This window comes from Rhinopithecus roxellana, chromosome 20 (assembly GCF_007565055.1).
Source record: "Rhinopithecus roxellana isolate Shanxi Qingling chromosome 20, ASM756505v1, whole genome shotgun sequence".
Lineage (NCBI taxonomy): Eukaryota > Metazoa > Chordata > Mammalia > Primates > Cercopithecidae > Rhinopithecus > Rhinopithecus roxellana.
This window is the reverse complement of record NC_044568.1, coordinates 73,922,389-73,947,264: the sequence shown is the minus strand read 5'-3', so window position 1 is coordinate 73,947,264 and position 24,876 is coordinate 73,922,389. Positions and strand designations below refer to the sequence as shown.

The 24,876-nt window shown below is 50.5% G+C and overlaps 2 protein-coding genes across 8 annotated transcripts in view; one reads left to right on the top strand and one right to left on the bottom strand.

Moving 5' to 3' along the window:
- MYH11 (myosin heavy chain 11) overlaps nt 1-24,876 on the top strand; it is a 156,061-nt gene that overhangs the window by 118,602 nt on the left and 12,583 nt on the right. For all 4 annotated transcript variants that reach the window (XM_030925652.1, XM_030925654.1, XM_030925651.1 and 1 more), the window contains 15 exons: nt 1,267-1,390; nt 2,335-2,506; nt 4,370-4,582; nt 6,179-6,323; nt 13,596-13,802; nt 15,649-15,753; nt 15,842-15,994; nt 16,232-16,480; nt 18,964-19,176; nt 19,479-19,691; nt 20,226-20,387; nt 20,824-20,952; nt 21,228-21,316; nt 22,093-22,216; nt 23,200-23,408. In XM_030925652.1, the coding sequence (XP_030781512.1) occupies nt 1,267-1,390; nt 2,335-2,506; nt 4,370-4,582; nt 6,179-6,323; nt 13,596-13,802; nt 15,649-15,753; nt 15,842-15,994; nt 16,232-16,480; nt 18,964-19,176; nt 19,479-19,691; nt 20,226-20,387; nt 20,824-20,952; nt 21,228-21,316; nt 22,093-22,216; nt 23,200-23,408 (2,507 nt within the window). The remainder of the gene's footprint in view (nt 1-1,266; nt 1,391-2,334; nt 2,507-4,369; nt 4,583-6,178; nt 6,324-13,595; nt 13,803-15,648; nt 15,754-15,841; nt 15,995-16,231; nt 16,481-18,963; nt 19,177-19,478; nt 19,692-20,225; nt 20,388-20,823; nt 20,953-21,227; nt 21,317-22,092; nt 22,217-23,199; nt 23,409-24,876) is intronic.
- Nucleotides 5,923-24,876, bottom strand: part of NDE1 (nudE neurodevelopment protein 1) — an 83,769-nt gene continuing 64,815 nt past the window's right edge. For 2 of the 4 annotated variants that reach the window (XM_030925656.1, XM_030925655.1), the window contains exon 9: nt 14,298-16,450. Coding sequence is in view for 1 of the 4 variants with exons in the window: in XM_030925658.1 (XP_030781518.1) it covers nt 6,391-6,397 (7 nt within the window). In the remaining 3 variants the exon portion in view is untranslated. Of the gene's footprint in view, nt 6,398-14,297; nt 16,451-24,876 lie in introns of those variants that run through there. The other 2 variants (XR_004055522.1, XM_030925658.1) reach the window with 2 other exon arrangements.

Here is a 24,876-nt window from a genome sequence, read left to right as displayed (position 1 = left end):
GCCAGGCATGGTGGCCGGTGCCTGTAATCCCAGCTACTTGGGAGGCTGAGGCAGGAGAATCACTTGAACCCGGGAGGCAGAGGTTGCAGAGAACTGAGATTGTGCCACTGCACTGCAGCCTGGGTGAGAGAATGATTCTGTCTCAGAAGAAAAAAAAAAAAAAAAAAGCGGAATCAAGTCTCTGCATTAAAAACAACAGGCTTACCAGGATCAGGGAGATTTGGGGAATTTGGAACTTTCAGTTCTCAAAGCAGAAAAGCCCTTAGAAAACCAGGACAAGCTGGTCACCCTAGTCAGTCGTCACTAACCAGCCCCACGAGGGTGACCTGCTTTTACTTCTTTGAGCTGGATGTCAACTTGGCCCCTACTGTGAGTCAGGCTCTGTGTTCGATGCAGGTATGCATGGGGAAGGAGGACCCTGCCCTCATGGGGCTTATCCTCCAGTGAGATGGCAAATAACCATCATTTACTATGGTGATCAGGGCTCCGAAGGAAACGTGCACCATATTATAAAAGTGCGGCAGGCCGGGGGCGGTGGCTCAGGCCTGCAATCCCAGCACTTTGGGAGGCTGAGGCGGGTGGATTACCTGAAGTCAGGAGTTGGAGACCAGCCTGGTCAACACGGTGAAACCCCATCTCTGCTAAAAATACAAAAAATTAGTCGGGTGTGTTGGCGGATGCCTGTAGTCCCAGCTACTCGGGAGGCTGAGGCAGGAGAATCACTTGAACCTGGGAGGCAGAGGTTGCAGTGAGCTGAGATAGCGCCACTGCACTCCAGCCTGGGTGACAGAGTAAGACTCTGTCTCAAAAAAAAAAAAAAAAAAAAAGAAGGAAAGGAAAAAGGGAAAAGGAAAGGGCAGTGGGGGATAGAGGAAGGGTATTCAGGGAAGGTGTCCTGGAGGAGGTGACATTTAAGCAGAAACTTAAAGATGAAGGAGCAGTTAGAGGGGAGTGGAAGAGCATCTCAGCTGGTTGGCGCACTGTGCAAAGGCCCTGGGGCAGGGAAGAGCTGGCCAGTGGCAGGAATGGAAGGAGGGTACCTTTAGCTGACCATACAATGTGAGGGACAGACTGGCATGAGATGAGAAATGGATAATTTTTGGAAATTGTTAAGGGACTTCTCTTTACCATTTAAAGCTATAGTTGTATTTTGTTATAATGTGGGTTTTTCTTTCAGTTGTTTACATGGGAAATTACTAAAAGTGAAACATAGATTCTAGAGAAAAGAAAAATGCTAAAGATATCTCTTTCTCTTTCTCCAAAAAGGAACGAAAACTCCTCGAAGAGAGGATCAGTGACTTAACGACCAATCTTGCAGAAGAGGAAGAAAAGGCCAAGAATCTTACCAAGCTGAAAAACAAGCATGAATCTATGATTTCAGAACTGGAAGGTAAACCAGCTACCAAGACGTTTATTTTTATTTTATTTTGCTATTTTTTGTTTTAGAGATGAGGTCTTGCTCTGTCACCCAGGCTGCAGTGCAGTGGTGTAATCATGGCTCACTGCAGCCCGAAACTCCTAAGCTCAAGCAGTCCTCCTGCGTAGCTGAGACTACAGGCGTGCACCACCACACCCAGCTGATTTTTTTATTTTTTCTTTTTGTAGAGATGGGGTTTCACTATGATGCTCAGTCTGGTCTCAAACTCCTGGGCCCAAGCAGTCCTCCCACCTTGGCCTCCCAAAGTGCTGGGATTATAGGCATGAACCAGTATGCCTGGCTTTGAATGGGTATTTTTAAAAGCAGGAAAATCAGAAAGGAAATTTGAGGATGGCAGATCATCCCATTGAGTGAAACTCTATCCTACCTCTTGGAATCACCCTCAGTCAACACACACACTAATAATATGATAAAAGGGCCGAGTGCGGTGGTTTACACCTGTAATTGCAGCACTTTGGGAGGCCAAGGCGGGCAGATCATGAGGTCAGGAGTTGGAGACCAGCCTGGCTAACATGGCAAAACCCTGTCTCAAAATACAAAAATGAGCCAGGCGTGGTGGCGGGCGCCTGTAATCCCAGCCACTCGGGAGGCTGAGGCAGGAGAATCTCTTGAACCTGGAAGGTGGTGGTTGTCGTGTACAGAGACTGTACCATTGAACTCCACCCCAGGCCAAAAGAGCAAAACTCTGTCTCAAATAATAATAATAATAATAATAATGATAATGATATGACAAAAGGTGCTCTTCATCAGGAGATAATGGTCCAGGCCGTGGCTATGACGGTTACTGATGGGGGAATATGTGAATTTCCTCCGTGTAAAATGCCTGGGCAGGAAGGCTCATTTCCGGGCATCTCTCTGGGGCCTCCCCCTCCTGAAAAGCACCTCGGCTTTTGCAGTGCGGCTAAAGAAGGAAGAGAAGAGCCGGCAGGAGCTGGAGAAGCTGAAACGGAAGCTGGAGGGTGATGCCAGCGACTACCACGAGCAGATCGCTGACCTCCAGGCACAGATCGCAGAGCTCAAGATGCAGCTGGCCAAGAAGGAGGAGGAGCTGCAGGCGGCCCTGGCCAGGTAGCGGGGCTGGCAAGGGGCATTTGCTGTGTGTTCGTGTGTCCCGTGGGCCCCTGCTCATTCGCAGTGGCTGTCTTGGTCAAGGTGGCCCCAGGCCCTTGGCATGCACTTTGTTTCCCAGGCCAGGCCTCCCATGAGCCTCCCTGACCCTGTTCACTCCCCCAGATCCTCACCTTCGACTTGCTTCTTTCCCCTACAAACACATAGTCTCTTTGCAGTTGATCTCACCTACTCCCGCGGTGTTGCTGCCGCCTCTTCAACATACAGGCTTTTCTCATCTAGACCCCAGTTCTGAATTTCCGATTGCCCAATGAGTCAATTTCCATGAGCGTCTCAAACACCCATGTCTAAGGCGGGGATGACTTTCCTTTCCCCAGCCCCTCCCTCTAAGGGCCCTCCTTTTTGCAAACACCAATCTCCTCCTTTGCTTTTGCTCACCCACAGCGAGCAGCAACCTTCGGATTCTGCCAGTCCTTCTAAATGTGCCCCCACCCGTTTCCTCTGGTTTTTCCCTCTTCCTGGCTCTTAGCTGGCTTTACACGAATGCTGATACTGCAGCAGCCACTGTGAATGATTATTTACCTGCTCACTCTGTACTAAGTTCTTTTCAAGCAATACCTTTGCAGACACCTGGCCAGGTGTACTGCCGGTGTCTTTGAGGAGGAAGCTGAGCCTCCTAGGGGTAACAGAACAGGAGCAATGTCATTGCTTGTAAGAGGCAGAGCTGGGATTTAAGCCTCAAAGCTTTCTGATTGATACCCTGGTCCGGCTCTTTTGTCGTCCAACTTGCGCTGCGTTGACAGTGCTAGGGTGATGAAGGGAAAACATCCCTCTGGGGCATGAACCTGCTCACAAAACTTTGCTGGCTGGATGCAGAGGCTCATGCCTGTAATCTCAGCACTTTGGGAAGCCGAGGTGGAAGGATTGCTTGAGGCCAGCAGTTTGAGACCAACATGGGCAACACAGCAAGACCCCATGTCTACCAAAAGTTAAAAAATGAGCCAGGCATGGTGGTGTGTGCCTATAGTCCCAGCTACTCAGGAGGCTGAGTTGGGAGGATCACTTGAGCCCAGGAGGTTGAGACTAAAGTGAGCTATGATCATGCCACTGCACTCCAGCCTGGGAAACAGAGCAAGACCCTGTCTCAAAACAACAATAACAACAACAAAACAAAAACCTAATTTCACTGGCTTATTAGGGGAAAGCCAGTTTCCTTAGCCTCACCCTCAGAGCCCACCCACCCTCTGCAGTCTCACCCCAACCCAACTATTTCACTTTCTCTCTCGTTGCTGCCCCTTCAAGTACAGTAAAATCAAAGTGCTTGCCTCTCCTGCAGCGTTCTGCCATTTAACAGCACTTCTTGCAGCCCACCTTGATCTGTGGTCACCACCTCCACCAGATGCACAGCCCCAGTCTGAATATCTCCCGTAAGCAGTGGCTGGCCAAGTGCTGTGTGTGGGGTGGGTACTCAGTCACTGAGGAAATGCAGAAAGGACAGTTGCCAGGGAAGAATAACTGTCCGACATTCAGAAAGCATCTACACAGTCCCTACTGTGACCAGGTACCTTGCCAGTCTGGGGCCAATGCTTTGCATTCTTGCACACACATGCACACACGTACATACACACGTACACACACCCATGCACATATACAATCTGTTTTGATGTCAGACCTTGGCACTCAGGTCCTGTGTTAATCTCAAGTAGTCTGGCATATCAAGCAGCAGTCCTGGGGACATGGATAGAAGGTGTTTGATGTCTCTGCAACATAAGTGTTTGGTCCCAGAAAACAATTTTTGGCCACACTGTAAGACAGGAAACCAAGGCCGCTGGGGGTTCATTCTGGTGGGTCTGTCCCTGGAAGGCTTGATGATGAAATCGCTCAGAAGAACAATGCCCTAAAGAAGATCCGGGAGCTGGAGGGCCACATCTCAGACCTCCAGGAGGACCTGGACTCGGAGCGGGCCGCCAGGAACAAGGCTGAAAAGCAGAAGCGAGACCTGGGTGAGGAGCTGGAGGCCCTGAAGACAGAGCTGGAAGACACGCTGGACAGCACGGCCACTCAGCAGGAGCTCAGGTGAGGACCCATCAACCCCACCATCCTGCTGTCCCACTGCACCAACGGGATGGAGGCAGGAGAGGGGACAAACCCAAAGCAAACCCTGCATCACAGAATTTCTCAGCCCCTGTGCATTTACCTTCCTGGCTGCAGTTTGCTGTAACTTGTAGAAGCATGGTTGTTTCTTTTCTTTTCTTTTTCTTTTTCTTTTTTTTTTTTTTTTTTGAGGCAGTCTGGCTTTGTTGCCTAGGCTGGAGTGCAGTTGTGCCGTCTTGGCTCACTGCAACCTCCACCTCTGAGATTCAAGTGATTCTCATGCCTCAGCCTCCTGAGTAGCTGGGCTTACAGGTGTGTGCCACCATGCCCAGCTAATTTTTGTGTTTTTAGTAGAGATAGAGTTTCACCATGTTGCCCAGGCTGGACTTGAACTCCTGGCCTCAAGTGATCCACCCACTTCAGTCTCCCAAACTGCTGGTATTACATGTGTGAGCCACTGCACCCGGCCCTCATCATCTTATTTCTCATCAGGAGAGCAGTATATACCAGGGATGTACAATCTTCTGGCTTCCCTTGGCCACACTGGAGGAAAAAGATTTGTCTTGGGCCACACATAAAATACACTAACACTAATAATAGCTGATGAACTAAAAAAGATTTACAAATTGCAAAACAACATCTGATACTGTTTTCAGAAAGTTTATGACTCTGTGTCAGGCTGCATGCAAAACCATCCTCATTGGAAAGCTTGGATATACTCAGAGAACAATTTGAAAACTATAGAAAAACAGACATTAAAAAAATCACCTTTCAGGTGGGGCTCATGCCTATAATCTCAGCACTTTGGGGGACCAAAGACAGGTGAGGTCAGGAGTTCAAAACCAGCCTGGCCAACATGGTGAAACCCTGTCTCTACTATAAATCCAAAAATTACCTGAGCGTGGCGTTGCATGCCTGTAATCCCGGCTACTCAGGAGGCTGAGGCAGGAGAATCACTTGAACCCAGGAGGTAGAGTTTGCAGTGAGCAAGATTGTGCCATTGTACTCTAGCCTGGGCAACAAGAGTGAATCTCCGTCTCAAAAACAAACAAAACCATGGACTCAAGGTCAAGGTTTAGCTTCCAATTTTGGCTCCATCATACAATGGCTGTGACACCATGGGTAAAACTGCTTACCCTCTCTTAGCCTTAGTTTCCTCATTTGTAAAATGGAAATAATAACACACCTGCCCCTTTGGGTCGCTCTGAGGATTAGATGACGTATATAAAAAACTTATCTCAGGGCCTGGCATATAGTAACTGCTCAATAAATAAGAGCCAACATTAATATTTAAGCAAAATTTTGCAGTTCACAGACATCCGTTCAAGTCCATTACTTTGTGTATTTGTTTGCCAGTCATTACAGATGGCCTAGGCAGGTGATATGCTCCACATTTTGCAGCTGAGGAAATTTTAGGTTCAGAGATGTTAGGTGAGTGACCCAAGGTCACACAGCTAGAGAGGGATGGTGATGAGGATTGCAGCTCTGGGTCCTGGAAGAGCTCTCATTCTTTTGCACGGCACTGAGATGACCCTCTGTCTCCACCCAATTGCCATCCACCGTGTTCTTCCTGTCAAGGGCAAAGAGGGAGCAGGAGGTGACGGTGCTGAAGAAGGCCCTGGATGAAGAGACGCGGTCCCACGAGGCTCAGGTCCAGGAGATGAGGCAGAAACACGCACAGGCAGTGGAGGAGCTCACGGAGCAGCTCGAGCAGTTCAAGAGGGTAAGTGGTGATGCTTTTTGGTGATGGCACGTTAAGAATGACATCAGCAGCCTCAAATTACTACATGTCAGGGTCTGCATAAAGGCAAAAAACAAGTTACATAAGATTCTAATGATGATGATAGCAGCTTATATTTATTTACAAAATGCTTCCCATACAGGCTGGGTGAGGTGGCTCACACCTATAATCCCAATACTTTGGGAGGCTGAGGCAGGAGGATTGCTTGCGCTCAGGAGTTCGAGACCAGCCTGGGCAATATAGTGGACCTTGTCTCTATTAAATTAAAAAAAAAAAAAAAAATTGGCTGGGCGCAGTGGCTCAAGACTGTAATCCCAGCACTTTGGGAGGCCAAACAGGGTGGATCCCCTGAGGTCAGTAGTTCGAGACCAGCCTGGCCAACATGGCGAAACCCTGTCTGTACTAAAAATACAAAAAATTAGCTGGGCGTGGTGGTGCATGTCTGTAATCCCAACTACTCGGGAGGCTGAGGCAGGAGAATCACTTGAACCCAGGAGGTGGAGGTTGCAGTGAGCAGAGATCATGCCATTGTGCTCCAGCCTGAGCAACAGAGCAGGATTCCATCTCAAAAAAAGAAAAAAGAAAAAAAATTGGCCAGGCATGGTAGTGCATTTCTGTGGTCCCAGCTGTTTGGGAGGCTGAGGTGGGAGGATCATTTGAGCCTGGAAGGTTGAGGCTGCAGTGAGCCTTGTCATGCCACCACACTCTAGCCTGGAGAACAGAGTGAGACCTTAATCAAACAATAAAAATAGGCTGGGCATGGTGGCTCACCATGTCTGTATTCCCAGCAATTTGGGAGGCCAGGTGGGCAGATCACTTGAGGTCAGGAGTTCGAGACCAGCCTGACCGACATGGTGAAACCCTATCTCTAACAAAAATATAAAGAATTAGCTGGGTGTGTGCTAATTAGGTGGCATGTGCCTGTCATCCTAGCTACTCAAGAGGCTGGGGCAGGAGAATCACTTGGACCCAGGAGGCAGAGGTTGCAGTGAGCTGAGATCATGCCACTGCACTCCAGCCTGGGTGACAGAGTGAGCCTCCATCTCAAAAAAAAAAAAAAAGAATAGAAATGCTTCTCATACTACTAGTATGTCAATTGATCTTCACAACCACCCTGTGAGACAAGTACTATTAAACTCATTTTACAAGCAAAGAAACTGAGATCCAAGGTACCTAGAGGTGAAGAGACTTACCCAAGGTTACACTGCTGGTAAGTGACAGAGTCATGATTTGCACCCAAATGGTCTGGCCCTAGACCCCATTTTCTGGCCTCTACGGGACTGGAAGCCTGTAGGATGGGTGGGGCCTATTAATATACTGCCCCTCAGGGATAAGCAAAGGTGTAACAACACTTCGGAGGAAATTTAAATGAAACTTAAAACTGGGAACGTTCTATCCGTTTTAATTTCTCTGCAGACTGGAGGCAGGCCGGGCATGGCAGCTCATGCCTCCTGGAATCCTAGCACTTTGGGAGGCTAAGCAGGGAGGACTGCTTGAGCCCAGGACTTTCAGATCAGCCTGGGCAACATAGCGATTTTTCTTTTGTGAAAAAAAAAGACTGGAGGAAAATTGTCATTATTTGATTTCAATGGCAGAACAGCTCTCTCCGGCGTAATTTGAGAATGACTAGGTCAAATGACTCTGTCTCCTGTTGCTGGGCTCTTTGGGGTGCGTGGGAGTTGGAGCTGGTAAATAGCAGTACTGAATGCTGAATCTTGGGTACTTTTCTCTCCTTTGGGGTAGTTCCTGTGCTTCATTCCCCGGGGTAAGTTTTTTAGCTTGTGACCTTCTGCCAGATTGTTTTCCTGAAAGCCTGAGTTACATCACCCTCAGTGTTCCAGCCCCTCCACATCCCCTTCAGTGGAAGCTTTTGGTTCTACTAGATTAAGTGGGTGCAGCATTGCCTAAAAATTGTTGGGAGTTTGCATTTGGTTCTATCACTAGTGTATTAGTCCGTTGTTGCATTGCTATACAGAAATACCCGAGATTGGATTATTTGTTTGTTTATTTTTTGAGCAATGGAGTCTTACTCTGTCACCCAGGCAGGAGTTCAGTGGCGCGATCTCGGCTCACTGCAGCCTCCACCTCCTGGGTTCAAATGATTCTCCAGACTCAGCTTCCCAAGTAGCTGGGACTACAGGCACACACCACCATGCCCAGCTAATTTGTTTTTCTTTTTTTTTTTTTTTTTAGTAGAGAAGGGGTTTCGCCACGTTGGCCAGGCTGATCTCGAACTCCTGACCTCAGGTGATCCACCTGCCTTGGCCTCCCAAAGTGTTGAGATGACAGGTGTGAGCCACTGCACCCCACCCTGAGATTGGGTAATTTATAGAGAGGCTTAATTGGCTCATGGTTCTGCAGGCTGTACAGAAAGCATAGCAGCTTCTGCTTCTGGGGAGGCCTCAGGAAACTTACCATCAAGGTGGAAGGCAAAGGGGAAGCAAGCACGTTTTACATGACCAGAGCGGGCAGAAGAGAGAGAATGGGGAGTGCCAGACACTTAAACAACCAGACCTCATGAAGGCAGCACCAAAGGGATGGTGCTAAACCATTAGAAACTGCCTCCAAAGGCCGGGCGCCGTGGCTCATGCTTGTCATCCCAGCACTTTGGGAGGCTGAGATCGACGGATCACCAAGTCAGGATTTCAAGACTAGCCTGACCAAAATAGTGAAACCCCATCTCTACTAAAAATACATAAGGCCGGGCGCGGTGGCTCAAGCCTGTAATCTCAGCACTTTGGGAGGCCGAGACGGGCGGATCACGAGGTCAGGAGATCGAGACCATCCTGGCTAACATGGTGAAACCCCGTCTCTACTAAAAATACAAAAAACTAGCCGGGCGACCTGGCGGGCGCCTGTAGTCCCAGCTACTCGGGAGGCTGAGGCAGGAGAATGGCGTAAACCCGGGAGGCGGAGCTTGCAGTGAGCTGAGATCCGGCCACTGCACTCCAGCCTGGGCGACAGAGCGAGACTCCGTCTCAAAAAAAAAAAAAAAAAAAAATTAAAATACATAAAATGAGGCCTGGTGCAGTGGCTCACACCTGTAATCCCAGCACTTTGGGAAGCCAAGGCAGGCAGATCACCTGAGGTCAGGAGTTCGAGATCAGCCTGGGCAACACGGTGAAACCCTGTCTCTACTAAAAATACAAAAATTAGCTGGGCGTGGTGGTGCATGCCTGTAGTCCCAGCTACTTGGGAGGCTGAGGCAGGAGAATCACTTGAACCTGGGAGGTGGAGGTTGCAGCGAGTTGAGATTGCACCATTGCAGTCTACCCTGGGGAACAAGAATCAACTGCCGTCTGGCCAAAACAAAGAATAATAAAATTAGCTGGGGGTGTGTTGGTGGGTGCCTGTAATCTCAACTGAGGAGGCCGAGGAAGGAGAGTCACTTGAACTGGGGAAGCGGAGGTTGCAGTAAGCCAAGATCACGCCACTGCACTCCAGCCTGGGCGACAGTGCGAGACTCTGTCACTCACACACACACTGCCCCCATGATCCAATCACCTCCCACCAGGCCCCAATGTTCACCTTGACTAGTTTTACGGTTTGGATCTGTGTCCCCACCCAAATCTCATGTTCAATTGTAATCCAATAGAACATGAGATTACAATTGAACATGAGGTTTGGGTGGGGACGCAGATCTAAACTGCATCAACTAGTCAAGGTGAACTGTCTTCCATGTGGTGGTTTACTGAATACCTTTCTGGGGGCTGGTTCATTGCCTGGTCTGTTGGAACCTCAATTGTTTACATAAAAATAGTAAGTAAAACAATACAATAAAAAGTGTAGCACTTATGTGCCAGACACTATTCCAAGTGCTTTACAAATTAATTTCATTTCACCTGTGACTCCTGTTAAAGTAAACATTTCCAGGCCTGCCACTGATCCTGATGGAGGTGGTCTCGGGACGACCCTCTGAAAAGCACTGCACAGGACTGAGCTCACCCTCACTCTCCAAATGAATCAATGGACTCTTACTACTTGTCGAGTGGGATCTAAATACTAACCCTCAACAATTTGTCAACTCTATGTATTTTGGACAAATCGGATTTTGCTAGTTGTAACTATGCCATACATATTTCCCCATTCAATTGTGTTCCTTGTATTATGTTCAAAAGTTACTTTTTATTTTTTAAAAACTTTGTTTTTAGAGACAAGGTCTTACTCTATTACCCAGGCTGCAGTGCAGTGGTGCAATCTTGGCTCACTGCAGTCTCGAACTCCTGGGCTCAAGCGATCCTCTTGCCTCAGCCTCCCTGGTAGGTGGGACTTACAGGCTTCTGCCACCATGCCCAGCTAATTTTTAACTTTTTTGTAGAGATGGGTATCTTACTATGTTGCTCAGGCTGGCCTCAAACTACTGAGTTCAAACAGTCCTCCCAGTCTGGACTCCCAAGGTGACATGAGCTACCACTCCCAGCCTACTTTTTATTTTTAGACAATTTTAATTGAAATGGGTTATTCCCACCTTCAGGAACAATTAGCCCTCAAGACATCAGTAAGCCACACATGTCCCTTTTAGCTTTATGGTTGGAGGTCGGGCACGGTGGCTCACACCTGTAATCCCAGCACTTTGGGAGGCTGAGGCAGGCAGATCACCTGAGGTCAGGAGTTTGAGACCAGTCTGGCCAACATGGCAAAACCCCGTCTCTACTAAAAATACAAAAATTAGCTGGGCATGGTGGCGGTCGCCTGTAATCCCAACTACTTGGGAGGCTGAGGCACGAGAATCACTTGAACCCAGGAGGCAAAGGTTGCAGTGAGCCAAGATTGTGCCACTGCACCCCAGCCTGGGCAACAGAATGAGACTCCGTTTCCAAAAAAAAAAAAAAAAAATTATGGTTGGAAGAGTGAGGCCCCAGACAGTCACTGACCCTCCCCATGCTTAGGGGTCATTAGACGTGAACAAGGGCTGGAAGTCAAGCCCATTCCCAGCCATGCCTCTTTGGGAAGACTCAGTTAAGACCACCAGCAGACAGCATGTCCATTACTGACCCACACAAAGCAGGTAAAGGTGGGAACCTCTGCCCATCTCAGGTGCAGGGAAAAAGAGGCCTTTGTCTCTAACAACTTGAATCCTGACATACAGACCTAGTTCCACCTGCTTGTGGGGGAAACATTTAACATCAGCTCCTACCTGGGCTCCCCAGTTCTGGGGTCTTAGGCTGGGCTAAGGTTTCTGGGAGCCCATGTCCTCTAGGGTCCCCACTTCACTGCTTTGTTCCCACCAAGAGACTCCTTGTCCTCATCTAAGGTCCGGCAGCTCTTAGTCATGTCTTGGAGGACTGGCATCAATGCCCAGCATCTCCCAGGGACCATGGGAAGGCTGAGTGGTGGGTCCTCTCCTCTCAGGATACATGCACTTCTCTCTTTCCCCTTCTCTACAACCTGGAAAGAAGCCCCTCACCCCATCCTGCTTTTGCCCAACACACTTTTTTTTTTTTTTTTTGAGACAAAGTCTCACTCTTTCGCCCAGCCTGGAGTACAGTGGCGCGATCTCGGCTCACTGCAACCTCTGCCTCCCAGATTCAGGCAGTTCTCCTGCTTCTGCCTCCTGAGTAGCTGGGTGACTACTACCATGTCTGGCTAGTTTTTGTATTTTCAGTAGAGACGGGGTTTCATCATGTTGGCCAGGCTGGTCTCAAACTCCTGACCTCAAGTGACCTGGCTGCATCAGCCTCCCAAAGTGCTGGGATTACAGGCATAAGCCACCGCACCCGGCTCCAACACACTTTTTTTTTTTTTTTTTTTCCTGTAGGGCAACTTACATGCCTACAGGAGCTGGTTCCATAAAATAAGTTTCCCTTAACTAGGACAGAAGTAGTAGTGTCAATCACACGACACCTGTGAAGGACAGGGGCAGTGAAATGTGACTGCCCCACTTGCAGAGCCAGCCGCTACTTAGATCTGGCAGATTGTTGCCTTGAAGGAAAGCAAGAGCCCCTGTTTCCAGATCTTTCGTTGTGTTATTGTTGAAGTTTAGGATTACTGAGGCATATGCAGTAAAATTTATCCATTTTACTGCTCCATTAATTTTAAACAAATGTGTATTGTGTAACCACCACCACAGTCACGATATAGAATGTTAGAGTGATTGATTGATTGAGATGGAGTCTCACTCTGTCACCCAGGCTGGAATGCAGCAGCGTGATCTTGGTTCACAGTAACCTCCACCTCCCAGGTTCAAGCAATACTTGTGCCTCAGCCACCCCAGTAGCTGGGACTACAGGCGTGCGCCACCACCAGCTAATTTTTCTATTTTTAGTAGAGATGGGGTTTTGCCATGTTGGCCAGGCTGGTCTCAAAATCCCGACCTCAAGTGATCCACCTGCCTTGGCCTCCCAGAGCTACTTATTTCTGAAACAGGGTCTCACTTTGTTTCCCAGGCTGGAGTGCAGTGGTGTGATCATAGCTCACTGCAGCCTCCAATTCCTGGGCTCAAGTGATCCTGCCATCAGCCTCCTGAGTAGCTGGGACTGCTGGTGTGCGCCCCCCACACCCAGCTAATGTTTTATTTTAGTAGAGATGGGTCTCTCACTCACTACATTGCCCAGGCTGGTCTTGAACTCCTGGCCTGAAGCAATCCTCCTGCCTGTTTCCCAAAGTGCTAGGATGACAAGTATGAGCTGCCATGGCGGGCCTTCAAACAAAGTTTTTTGAAAAAGAAGCTGGGAATCCAGATTTTTATGTGACATTTATTAAAACGTTGGCAACTCATTTTTTAAAAAGTAGTGAAGGGGTCAAAGGGGGACATGACAACAGGTTGGACACCACTTGTGGGATCCCAGATTGCAACCCATGAGCTTTACGAAAGTAGAATCCAAAGTATCAGCCGGGTGTAGCGGCTGATACCTGTAATACCAGCACTTAGGGAGGCCAAGATGGGTAGATCACTTGAGGTCAGTAGTTTGAGACCAGCCTGGCTAACATGGTGAAACCCTGTCTCTACTAAAAATACAAAAATTAGCTGGGTGTGGTGGTGGGCGCCTGTAATCCCAGCTACTTGGGCGGCTGAGGCAGGAGAATAGCTTGAACCCAGGAGGTGGAGGTTGCAGTAAGCTGAGATCGCGCCACGGCAATCCAGCCTGGATAACAGAGTAAGACACCATCTCAAAAAAATAAACAACAAAAATAAAAACCCCAAATCTCTTACTGGTGATTGTGTGCCCCCTGCCGTGTGCCTTCCTGGACCTCTCTGAGGGAGGAAAGGGCAGGGTCTGAAACGTTTTCCCTCCCCTCTGCTTCCTTCGCCAGGCCAAGGCAAACCTAGACAAGAATAAGCAGACGCTAGAGAAGGAGAATGCAGACCTGGCCGGGGAGCTGCGGGTCCTGGGCCAGGCCAAGCAGGAGGTGGAACACAAGAAGAAGAAGCTGGAGGCGCAGGTGCAGGAGTTGCAGTCCAAGTGCAGCGATGGGGAGCGGGCCCGGGCGGAGCTCAATGACAAAGTCCACAAGCTGCAGGTGAGGTGGTGGCGTGGTGGGCGGTGCTGGGTGGTATCCATTCTGTGGGAAGGAGCCTCTTCCCGGCTCGCTGAGGTCTTTCTTGCTGCAAGGCAAGTCCTTTCCTCTAGCTGCGTTCCCAGAGAGGGGGCGATGATCTCCCTGTTCACTTAAATATTAAAAAACCTTGTGGCTGGGCGTGGTGGCTCATGCCTGTAATCCCAGCACTTTGGGAGGCAGAGGTCAGGGGTTTGAGACCAGTAATGGCCAACATGGTGAAAAGTCTCTACTAAAAATATTAGAAATATTAAAAATATTTTAAAATTAGCCAGGAGTGGTGGTGGGTGCCTGTAATCCCATCTACTCGGGAGGCTGAGGCAGGAGAATCGCTTGAACTCGGGAGACAAAGGTTGCAGTGTGCAGAGACCGCACCATTGCACTCCAGCCTGGGCCAAAAGAGCAAAACTCTGTCTCAGGAAAAAAAGAAAAAACAAAAAACAAAAAAACCTTCCTTTGCCAATTTGACAAGTATTTATTGAGTACCTGCTGTAGCCAGGCACTGTGCTTAATCCTAAGAAACAGCAGCAAGCAAAAAGAGACACTGTCCCTGCCCCAGTAGGACTTCAGCCGAGTAAGGGGAAAGGAAGACATGAATCATCACATAAATGAATGTTAAATGATGCAGCAAAGGAAAGGCACATGATGCCTAAGTGTAAATAACCAGGAGGCCAAACCTGGGGGAGGAGGGGCCACGAAAGCTTCCCTAAGGAGCATGGATAAGTCTACCAGGCAGAGGGAATAGCATGTGCAAAGGCCCTGTGGTAAGTAGAAAAATTAGGAGAGAGACAAATGACCAGTAAAGCTGGAGTGCCCAGTTGGGGTTGGGGTAGGGGGAGACAGTACAGAGTGGGGTTGGAGGAGGAGGCTGTACCAGATGATGTGGGGTTTTGCAGACCTATTACACGTATGTTGGTTCTCCCTCTGGGTGATGCGAAGCTGTTGAGGGGTTTTAAGCTGATGAGTGACATGGTCTGTTTGTCTTTGGTCTTCTTTCGCTTGGAACAGACATTTAGCCTGCCTTTCCACTCGTGGGGATGTGGCCAAAGTTTTCATAAATATTTAACATGTTCACAGCCAGGGACCAAGGGGCAGGGGAAGCATTGAGTGAGATGTTTTTTCCCACATGCAGTTGAGAGCAGCGGTTTTGCTGCCCTCATATAAGCAGTGTCAAGACCATTCATAGCCTCCTTGTCAATGGAAGAGATGGAGGGGTAGGCTAACACCTTCAAACCTTCAAAGGGAATTATGCAGAGACACTAGGGAGTAAAAGCCAGAGAATACACAGAGGGCGTTTTTACCTTTAGGGTCTGCGTCTCTGGCTTTGGCCATCAGGGTCAGTGAAGGGACAAAAGAGGAGGAGTGAGGAAGGAGGGGATGGAACAGCATCCCTTGGACATTTAAGTACCATCCTGGTCTCCTGTCTCCAACCTTAGAGAGTGGACCAGCCAGAGCACCTCGTCTGGACTCTCAGACCTGCTGCTTTGTCTCTACCAACCTTGGCAGGGATCTAGGATCCATTTAGTGGGATCAGGTCCCTGTCAATACAATTGGGGCTCAAACAAGTTCTTAGAACCACAGAGTCGAGGGCCAGGGTCCTAACTCATAGGTGACAGAGTTCCCTTCGAGCCACAGACTTTTTTTTTTTTTTTTATCAGAGTCCCATACCTTGTGGAGGTATTTTCTCAATCAGTGGACACCCCAAGTCCTAGCCCATGAGGGTACACCACGTGTTTTGAGTAAAAAGGGCTCCTTTTAATAAGGATCCCTTTCTAGAGGCTTTGACTAACCAGTCTCTTGGCACCCTCAGAATGAAGTCGAGAGCGTCACAGGGATGCTTAACGAGGCTGAGGGGAAGGCCATTAAGCTGGCCAAGGATGTGGCGTCCCTCAGTTCCCAGCTCCAGGACACCCAGGTGAGTGTCCTGCCACATCATCCAGGGGACCTGGGGGGTGGCCTTCCTCGGGGCGGGTCCCTGGGACCTCCGTGCGTCCCTTTTGCAGGAGCTGCTTCAAGAAGAAACCCGGCAGAAGCTCAATGTGTCTACGAAGCTGCGCCAGCTGGAGGAGGAGCGGAACAGCCTGCAAGACCAGCTGGACGAGGAGATGGAGGCCAAGCAGAACCTGGAGCGTCACATCTCCACTCTCAACATCCAGGTGCCTGCCCTGTGCTCTTGCTTCCGTCATGGGTCCTCTCAACTTCTCTGCGCTGAGATCCCCCATAGGCAGATCGTGGTGGAGTGTTGGTGCGATGGTGCTTGACCCCCCAGCTTCCCTTACTATTGGGTTTCTCCAACAAGGAGACATGGTTTTCGCTTCCCAGAGTCTGTGGAGCCAGGGACAGGGGTCACTCATGGTCCCCCTCTCACCCTACCCTGGACGCTGTCCTTGTAGCTCTCCGACTCAAAGAAGAAGCTGCAGGACTTTGCCAGCACCGTGGAAGCTCTGGAAGAGGGGAAGAAGAGATTCCAGAAGGAGATCGAGAACCTCACCCAGCAGTATGAGGAGAAGGCGGCCGCTTATGATAAACTGGAAAAGACCAAGAACAGGCTTCAACAGGAGCTGGACGACCTGGTCGTCGACTTGGACAACCAGCGGCAACTCGTGTCCAACCTGGAAAAGAAGCAGAGGAAGTTTGATCAGGTAGAGGGCATGGGGTGTCCGCCACTCTGGCCGTGGATGCTGGGTCGGGGAATCAGCTCTGCAGAGTACGACACGTGGCTCCCGCCTGTGCCTGCATCCCCTCTCCACTCTGTGAGGAGCCATGGGAGGCTCTCTTAGCTTGTCTTGGGCGACCATGGAGCATTAAGGCTACCGGGTCACAGTAAGGATGGCACAGAAGTCTTGATGTCTGTGACTTTTCTGGGTACCAGCACCAGGAGGGTCACCTGCACACATGGTGATGCCTTAGTTTCTAGCCTCAAGAAGAAATGAGGTGCATATTTCATTCACTAAAAATATTTATGGAATACCTAATGAGTAGTCTCCCACGTAATTCAGTTTCTATACTTTTAATACCACTCTTCCCTAAGATTTCATTCTGTAAAATTCCAAGCACACAGAAACGTTGACAGAATTGTACAGTGAACATCTGTAAGGCCACCACCTGGATTCAGTCATTGACACTGTATTATATGAACTTTATCACATATTTATTTATTTTGAGACAGGGTCTAGCTCTGTCACCCAGGCTGGAGTGCAGTGGTGCGATCTCAGCTCACTGCAACCTCTGCCTCTGGGTTCAAGCGATTCTCCTGCTTCAGCCTCTCAAGTAGCCGGGATTATAGGAGTGCACCACCATGTCCGGCTAATTTTTGTATTTTTAGTAGAGATGGGGTTTTGCCATGTTGTCCAGGCTGGTCTCAAACTCCAGGCCTCACATGATCTGCCTGCCTTGGCCTCCCAAAGTGATGGGATTATAGGCATGAGCCACTATGCCCGGCCCACATATTTATTTATAAAGACTAATTCTATCTATCATGCCTTATCTCTTGGGTACATTTCCCCTTCCACACCTCAACATTGCATATTAATTATAGTTTATTTTTAAACATAATTTTGCTTCTTTTGGGGTAAAACTTACATGTGATGAAATGCACCACTCTTAATTGTATGATAAATGCAGACCCCTGTATGACCCAAACCCCTAAATACCAACTTTTAAGATATATTATTATTTAGTAAATACGATTTAGTTTACAAGTGACTCAGGGTTATTCTAAAAATCAGTTTGAGAGGCCAGGCACGGTGGCTCACGCCTAGCACTTTGGGAGGCTGAGGCGAGTGGATCACTTGAGGTCAAGGGTTTGAGACCAGCCTGGCCAACACAGTGCAACTCTGTCTCTACTAAAAATACCAAAATTAGCTGGGCGTGGTGGCGCATGCCTGTTATCCCTGCTACTCGGGAGGCTGAGGCAGGAGAACTGCTTGAACCCAGGGTGGGGCAGAGGTTGCAGTGAGCCAAGATTGAACCACTGCACCCCAGCCTGAGTGATAGAGGGAAAACTCTGTCTCAAAAATAGAAATAAAATGAGGATTGTACAGTGAGGCTAAATGCCAGATGCCTGAGGGTTCCTTACCCCTCCCTGACTGGCCTCATAGCGTCAGGACTTTAGATGACATCCCAGTTCCTCCTTTTCCCATCAGCCACCTCTCCTCTGGGCTGTCAGCTCATCTTCACCGCTTCGTTATCTGGTTGAAGGCCTGAGGTTGCTTTTATTTTCCTGTCACAGTGTAGTGCAGTGTCACACACAGCATGGGATTTTTGTGTTGACTGTGCCATTCAGAGGTCCCTGTCTTTGCTGAATAGTGGAAGTTTGGCTTTTGGATGTTACAATTTATAATCTGCTCTGTCCTCTCTGAAGATGAGATTAACATGAGCATGGAATGTTCTCTGAGTTGCTTCTCCAAGCAGACAGATATGTATGCAGGGCCACCCACGCTTACCGTTTCCCTACTAAGGCCCTTAGGATACTTTTATGAGATATTAATAGCTACTTGTGGCCATGAAACAAAATAATAACTAGCTTCTGGTAGCTTTGAATGTCACTTTGACCTCAGTGTGCTCTACGCAACGTGGGCAGCTTTAGTGGTTTCAAAGCACAATTTGGTCAGGTGTGGCGGCTCACACCTGTCATCTCAGTGCTTTGGGAGGCAGAGGCAGGAGGCTCACTTGAGGTCAGGTGATCGAGACCAGCCTGGCCAACATGGCAAAACCCCGTCTCTACTTAAAATACAAAAATTAGCCGGGCGTGGTGGTGGGCACCTGTAATCCCAGCTACTCGGGAGGCTGAGACAGGAGAATTGCTTGACCCTAGGAGGCGGAGTTGCAGTGAACCAAGACTGTGCCATTGCACTCCAGCCTTGGTGACAAAGTGAGACTCCATCTAAAACAAACAAACCAAGAAAAAAAAAATTCAGCTGATTTCTGGCTCTGCATAAGGTTGATGTAGAATTCAGAAGGCCAGATGATTATATAAACTACTCCCATAGACAACCTACATTGCTTACACCTGCACCTCGATACATTCAGTAGGACACAGGGCTTTTCCCCAGTATTTACAATCCAGTGAAGCTGACCCCGGATGTGCCTAGAAGTCACCTCTGGGTCTTATGCTGTGTTGCAGTTGTTAGCCGAGGAGAAAAACATCTCTTCCAAATACGCGGATGAGAGGGACAGAGCCGAGGCAGAAGCCAGGGAGAAGGAAACCAAGGCCCTGTCCCTGGCTCGGGCCCTTGAAGAGGCCTTGGAAGCCAAAGAGGAACTCGAGCGGACCAACAAAATGCTCAAAGCCGAAATGGAAGACCTGGTCAGCTCCAAGGATGACGTGGGCAAGAACGTAAGTGGCTGTGGGTTGTTTTCTTGTCCATGTTTCGCCCACCCACCCTCTGTGCTGTTCACCAGTCCATGGGAAAAGCTGGCTCCGGGCCTTTTTCATAGCGAACTATCTTTGGAAATGGAAGGTTTTTGGACTGGTGCAGGGGCTGGGAGGGGCTGAGAATGGCAGTCGAGGATGGGTCTGAGTCTGGGGGTCCGAGCTCTCAGGGGCCATCTTGAGCCCCGGCCATGCATCTTGTGGGAGCCACCTCCCTGACCTCCTGTGCTGCCGCTCACGGTGGGTTTCCTCAACCATGCCGGCAGGTCCATGAGCTGGAGAAGTCCAAGCGGGCCCTGGAGACCCAGATGGAGGAGATGAAGACGCAGTTGGAAGAGCTGGAGGACGAGCTGCAGGCCACGGAGGACGCCAAGCTGCGGCTGGAAGTCAACATGCAGGCGCTCAAGGGCCAGTTCGAGAGGGATCTCCAAGCCCGGGACGAGCAGAATGAGGAGAAGAGAAGGCAACTGCAGAGACAGGTGCGTGCTGCCGGGGAGGCCAGCAGAGGGAGGTCGGGTGGCCTTGTTCATTCCGATCACCACCTCTCACGGTCGGCATGGAAACTTTTTTTTTTTTTTTTTTGAAACAGTCTCGCTCTGTCGCCCAGGCTGGAGTACAGTGGCATTATCTCAGCTCACTGAAACCTCTGCCTCCTGGGGTCAAGCAATTCTCCTGCCTCAGCCTCCCGAGTAGCTCAGATTACAAGCGCATGCCACCATACCCAGCTAATTTTTTTTTAAGGGGAGACGAGGTTTCACCATGTTGGCCAGGCTGGTCTTGAACTCCTGGCCTCAAGTGATCCATTCTTCTGGTGGCCTCCCAAAGTGCTGGGATTATAGGCATGAGCCACCCGCACCCCGTGAGATTCCGTTTTCTCATCTGCAAGTTGGGATGAGATGCCTGCCTCGCAGGGGGGATGTGCTGGGGAAGGGGTGCAATGACGTGCTGCCGGGGTGGGCTAAAGGACCTCCCAGGGGCAAGTGGGGCAGCACACATCTCTCTTCCTCGCCCAGCTTCACGAGTATGAGACGGAACTGGAAGACGAGCGAAAGCAACGTGCCCTGGCGGCTGCAGCGAAGAAAAAGCTGGAAGGGGACCTGAAAGACCTGGAACTTCAGGCCGACTCCGCCATCAAGGGGAGGGAGGAAGCCATCAAGCAGCTACGCAAACTGCAGGTGGGTGACACTAGGAGCTCGGGGCCTGGGTGGAGGGAGGCCACAGTCCCCTCAGGCCACCAAAGTCAGCAGAGCAGGCTCCAGGAAGCCAGCCCACACCTGCCATTGGTGTGGGTTCAGCTGGGGCTTTCCTAGCACCATTCAGGTTTTGGTGGCTGTCTCCTGCCCTGGGTAGGGCAGCATTATGAGGTATTTGGCCACTGCCCTCAGATCACATCAGGGGCTTGGCTTCTCAGGCAGGTCTGTGGAGCCCATCCAGAATGGTGCTCCCAGCCCGCCACCAGCCACCTGGAACGGAGGGCCATGCTCATGCAATGGGAACTTCTTTGTGGTCCACTGCATAAAATCCAAGGGGTGGATGTGCAAAGCTAAACTGGACAGCAGAACTTGGGGCAGTAAGGACATCTGAACTTGTCCTTCCTGTTGACTCATGCAGGCTCAGATGAAGGACTTTCAAAGAGAGCTGGAAGATGCCCGTGCCTCCAGAGATGAGATCTTTGCCACAGCCAAGGAGAATGAGAAGAAAGCCAAGAGCTTAGAAGCAGACCTCATGCAGCTACAAGAGGTAAAGCCTTGTCTTGCTAGGAGAGCCTCAGACGCGGTGTCATGGTAGCAACCCTTGGCAGCTCTAGTCTGTGCACTCCCAGATTTCATTTCCTCCTCCTGTGGGCTCCACCTGTCTAGAAAGACACATGCTTCCCTCCTCTATGGATTCATGGGGCCTCCCCTGAGCTCAGAGGAAGAACATGTACTTTCAAGGGTGGCTGAGGGGGCAGGGTGGACTCTCGGTGGGGCTTGGCCTTTCCCTGGCAGACAGCAGGCTTCCTCCCACCCACCTAGGACCTCGCCGCAGCTGAGAGGGCTCGCAAACAAGCGGACCTTGAGAAGGAGGAACTGGCAGAGGAGCTGGCCAGTAGCCTGTCGGGAAGGTAGGAAACTGAATGGAGAAGTCTGCTCTGAAGCAGAGGATGTCGGGAGAGGCAGCGTCCTTGACCTCCATTTTATTAAATTTTTTCGAGACACAGTTTCATTCTGTCATCCAGGCTGGAGGGCAGTAGTGAGATCTCGGCTTACTGCAACCTCCACCTCCCAGGTTCAAGTGATTCTCCTGCCTCAGCCTCCCGAGTAGCTGAGACTACAGGTGTACACCACCAAGCCTGGCTAATTTTTATAATTTTAGTAGAGGCAGGGTTTCACCACGTTTGCCAGGCTAGTCTTGAACTCCGACCTCAGGTGGTCCTCCTACCTTGGCCTCCTAAAGTGCTATGATTACAGGTGTGAGCCACCGTGCCTGGCCCTGGACCCCCATTTCAATGATGCTGCTGACAAAGCATCCTCTGAGATTGGGGACAGACCCACGGTGATTAGGTTTTCCCTCAGCGCTTTCATGCCTCTGTTTGGGGGTGTGGCTGCTTTCATTCATTCCCAATAAGTAGCTGTGTGGGGAGAAGCGGGGGCAAAGAAGAGTCAGGGAGGAGTGTGCTGGTCCCCATCCCAGTTCCAGCTTTGCTGACACGGACCCGGTCCAAGTCCCAGCTGCCCACTTCCTGGCTGTGTAACTACAGATGAGTCTTCTAATCCTCTCCAAGCCTCAGTTTCCCCCACTAGATGATGAGGGCAATCCCCCTGAGGCATCACTCCAAGGAGGGGCAACTTCTAAGTCGGGGGACGGTAGAGGCCCCCAACATGGCTGCCCTTCCCCCAGGAACGCACTCCAGGACGAGAAGCGCCGCCTGGAGGCCCGGATTGCCCAGCTGGAGGAGGAGCTGGAGGAGGAGCAGGGCAACATGGAGGCCATGAGTGACCGGGTCCGCAAAGCCACACAGCAGGTGAGGGCTGCCTGGGCATCACAGTCTCGCTGCCTACTGTCTCTCCTGCAGCAGGATCCTGCACCGGTCAACACATGCATGGCAGCTTCCTGCGTGCAGGCCCCGGATTGAGGGACAAGAGGGTGGCGGGGCCTGAGAGTAGACATCCAGGGCCCTTACACCAGTGCCCAGGCTACTATCTTCAGAACACCCATCTCCACGCTGCAGTGTCTCATTTTCCAGCCACGGCGTGTCTGGCTCCCTGTACCTCACGGCCGTCCCTGGAGTCGGGGCCTTGGGGTGCCCTTTCATTGTGTTTTCCCCCAGCTGAAGCTCTGGCCTTATCCATGGGCCCTTGGTGATGTCACTGAGCACCAGTTCCATGGTGGGCACTAGGGACCATCCTGTGACCTGCAGCCCCTTGTGGTGTAGGGTGAACAGGCATCGTTCTCCAGGCGACTCCAGGACGGAGAAAGCAAGGGACAAGTCACTCGCTCAGCCTGGGTGGCACTGTGACACTTGCGGAAGCACCTCTTTTTTTTGGAGACAGGGTCTCACTCTGCTGCCCAGGCTGGGGTGCAGTGGCGCAATCTTGGCTCACTGCAACCTCTGCCTCCCAAGTTCAAGGGATTCTCCTGCTTCAGCCTCCCAAGTAGTTGGGACTACGGGCGCCTGCCACCACTGCCCGGCTAATTTTTATATTTTTAATAGAGACGGGGTTTCACCATGTTGGCCAGGCAGGTCTCGAATTCCTAACCTCAAGTGATCTGCCTGCCTCAGCTTCCAAAAGTGCTGGGATTACAGGTGTGCGCCACAGGGCCCGGGCTGGAAGAAGCTCTTGAGTGGAGTTTTACAGGATGAAGGAGAGGAGGTCAGGGCGCCCGGATCAAGGGACTCGTGCAGAGACCAAACAAGGCTGGAGGCAGCAGGAGGAGGTGCATGGTCTCAGTGCCCTGTCCTGGGCTTCCCTGAGTACACCACACAGCCTTCACTCTCCTCCCCAGGCCGAGCAGCTCAGCAACGAGCTGGCCACAGAGCGCAGCACGGCCCAGAAGAATGAGAGTGCCCGGCAGCAGCTCGAGCGGCAGAACAAGGAGCTTAAGAGCAAGCTCCAGGAGATGGAGGGGGCTGTCAAGTCCAAGTTCAAGTCCACTATTGCGGCGCTAGAGGCCAAGATTGCACAGCTGGAGGAGCAGGTCGAGCAGGAGGCCAGGTATGCGGGTCTGGAGTTCTGAACCCAGTTTGCCTTGGGGTGATGGACAGCAAGGGTCACAGTGAAATCAGGGAACCTCTTCCAGCATCAGTTCTGGCTTGTAAGAAGCAAGCTCTGTGGTGCCCACAGTGCAGGTGTGTTGTGAGAACTGAATGTAAACACAGCAAAGTGCCCTGCTGGTGCCTGGCCTAGAGCAAGCACCTAAAATGTGAGCTGCTCTTAGCATCACCATGGTCCTCCTGACATTAACCAGCCTTCCCAGCAGAACATGTGGCTTTTCTCAGCCTCTGTGGGGAGAGCATGCTAACAGACCAAAAATCCAACCAGGATGGACATGGTGGCTCAGACCTGTAATCCCAGCAATTTGGGAGGCCGAGGCAGGTGGATCACTGGAGGTCAGGAGTTTGAGACCAGCCTGGCCAACATGGTGAAACCTTGTCTGTACCAAAAATTAGCCGGGCGTGGTGGCACATGCCTATCATCCCAGCTACTCAGGAGGCTGAAGCAGGAGAATCGCTTGAACGTGAGACGGGGAGGTTGCAGTGAGCCAAGATCGTACCACTGCACTACAGCCTGGGTGACAGAGTGGGACCCTGCCACACACATACACACACAAAAAAAACCCCAAAAAACAAAAGTCCAACCAGCAACTCATTCGGTACACACACTGGAAGGCTTCTTAATTATGGGTCGAATGAGGCATAAGATCACAGCACATTTCTTACCATTGGATTCTAAGGATTCTCACCCATTCTCTTCTAGCAGTGTTTTCGGTAATTCACATGCCCTGCAATGCACCCATTTAAAGTGTGCAATTCAAGGGCTATTCGTATATTCACAAACATGTAAAACGATCACCAGTCAATTTGAGAACATTTGCATCAGCTCAAAAAGAAACCCCAGGCCCGATGTGGTCGCTCATGCCCATGATCCCGGCATTTCGGGAGGCTGAGGTGGATGGGAGCAGCACTTGAATCCAGGATTTTGAGACCAGTCTGGGCAGCATAGCGAGACTTTTTTTTTTTTTTGAGACACAGTCTCACTGTTTCCCAGGCTGGTGTACAGTGGTGCAATCTCAGCTCACTGCAACCTCCACCTCCTGGGTTCAAGCAATTCTTCCCCCTTAGCCTCCCAAGTAGTTGGGACTGCAGGTGCATACCACCATACCTAGCTAATAACTGTATTTTTTAGTAAAGATGGGGTTTTGCCATGTTGCCTCAGGCTGGTCTCGAACTCCTGACCCCAGGTGATCTGCCCACCTCGGCCTCCCAAAATACTGGGATTACAGGCGTGAGCCACCACGCCTGGCCAGAGACTCCATTTCTATGAAAAACTTTTAGAAAGTCTGAGCATGGTGGTGTACGCCTGTAGTCCCAGCTATCTGGGAGGCTGAGGTGGGAGGATTGCTTGAGCCAGGAGCTCAAGGCTGCAGTGAACTATGAAGAAGGGTGGAGAGCAGGCATTGCAG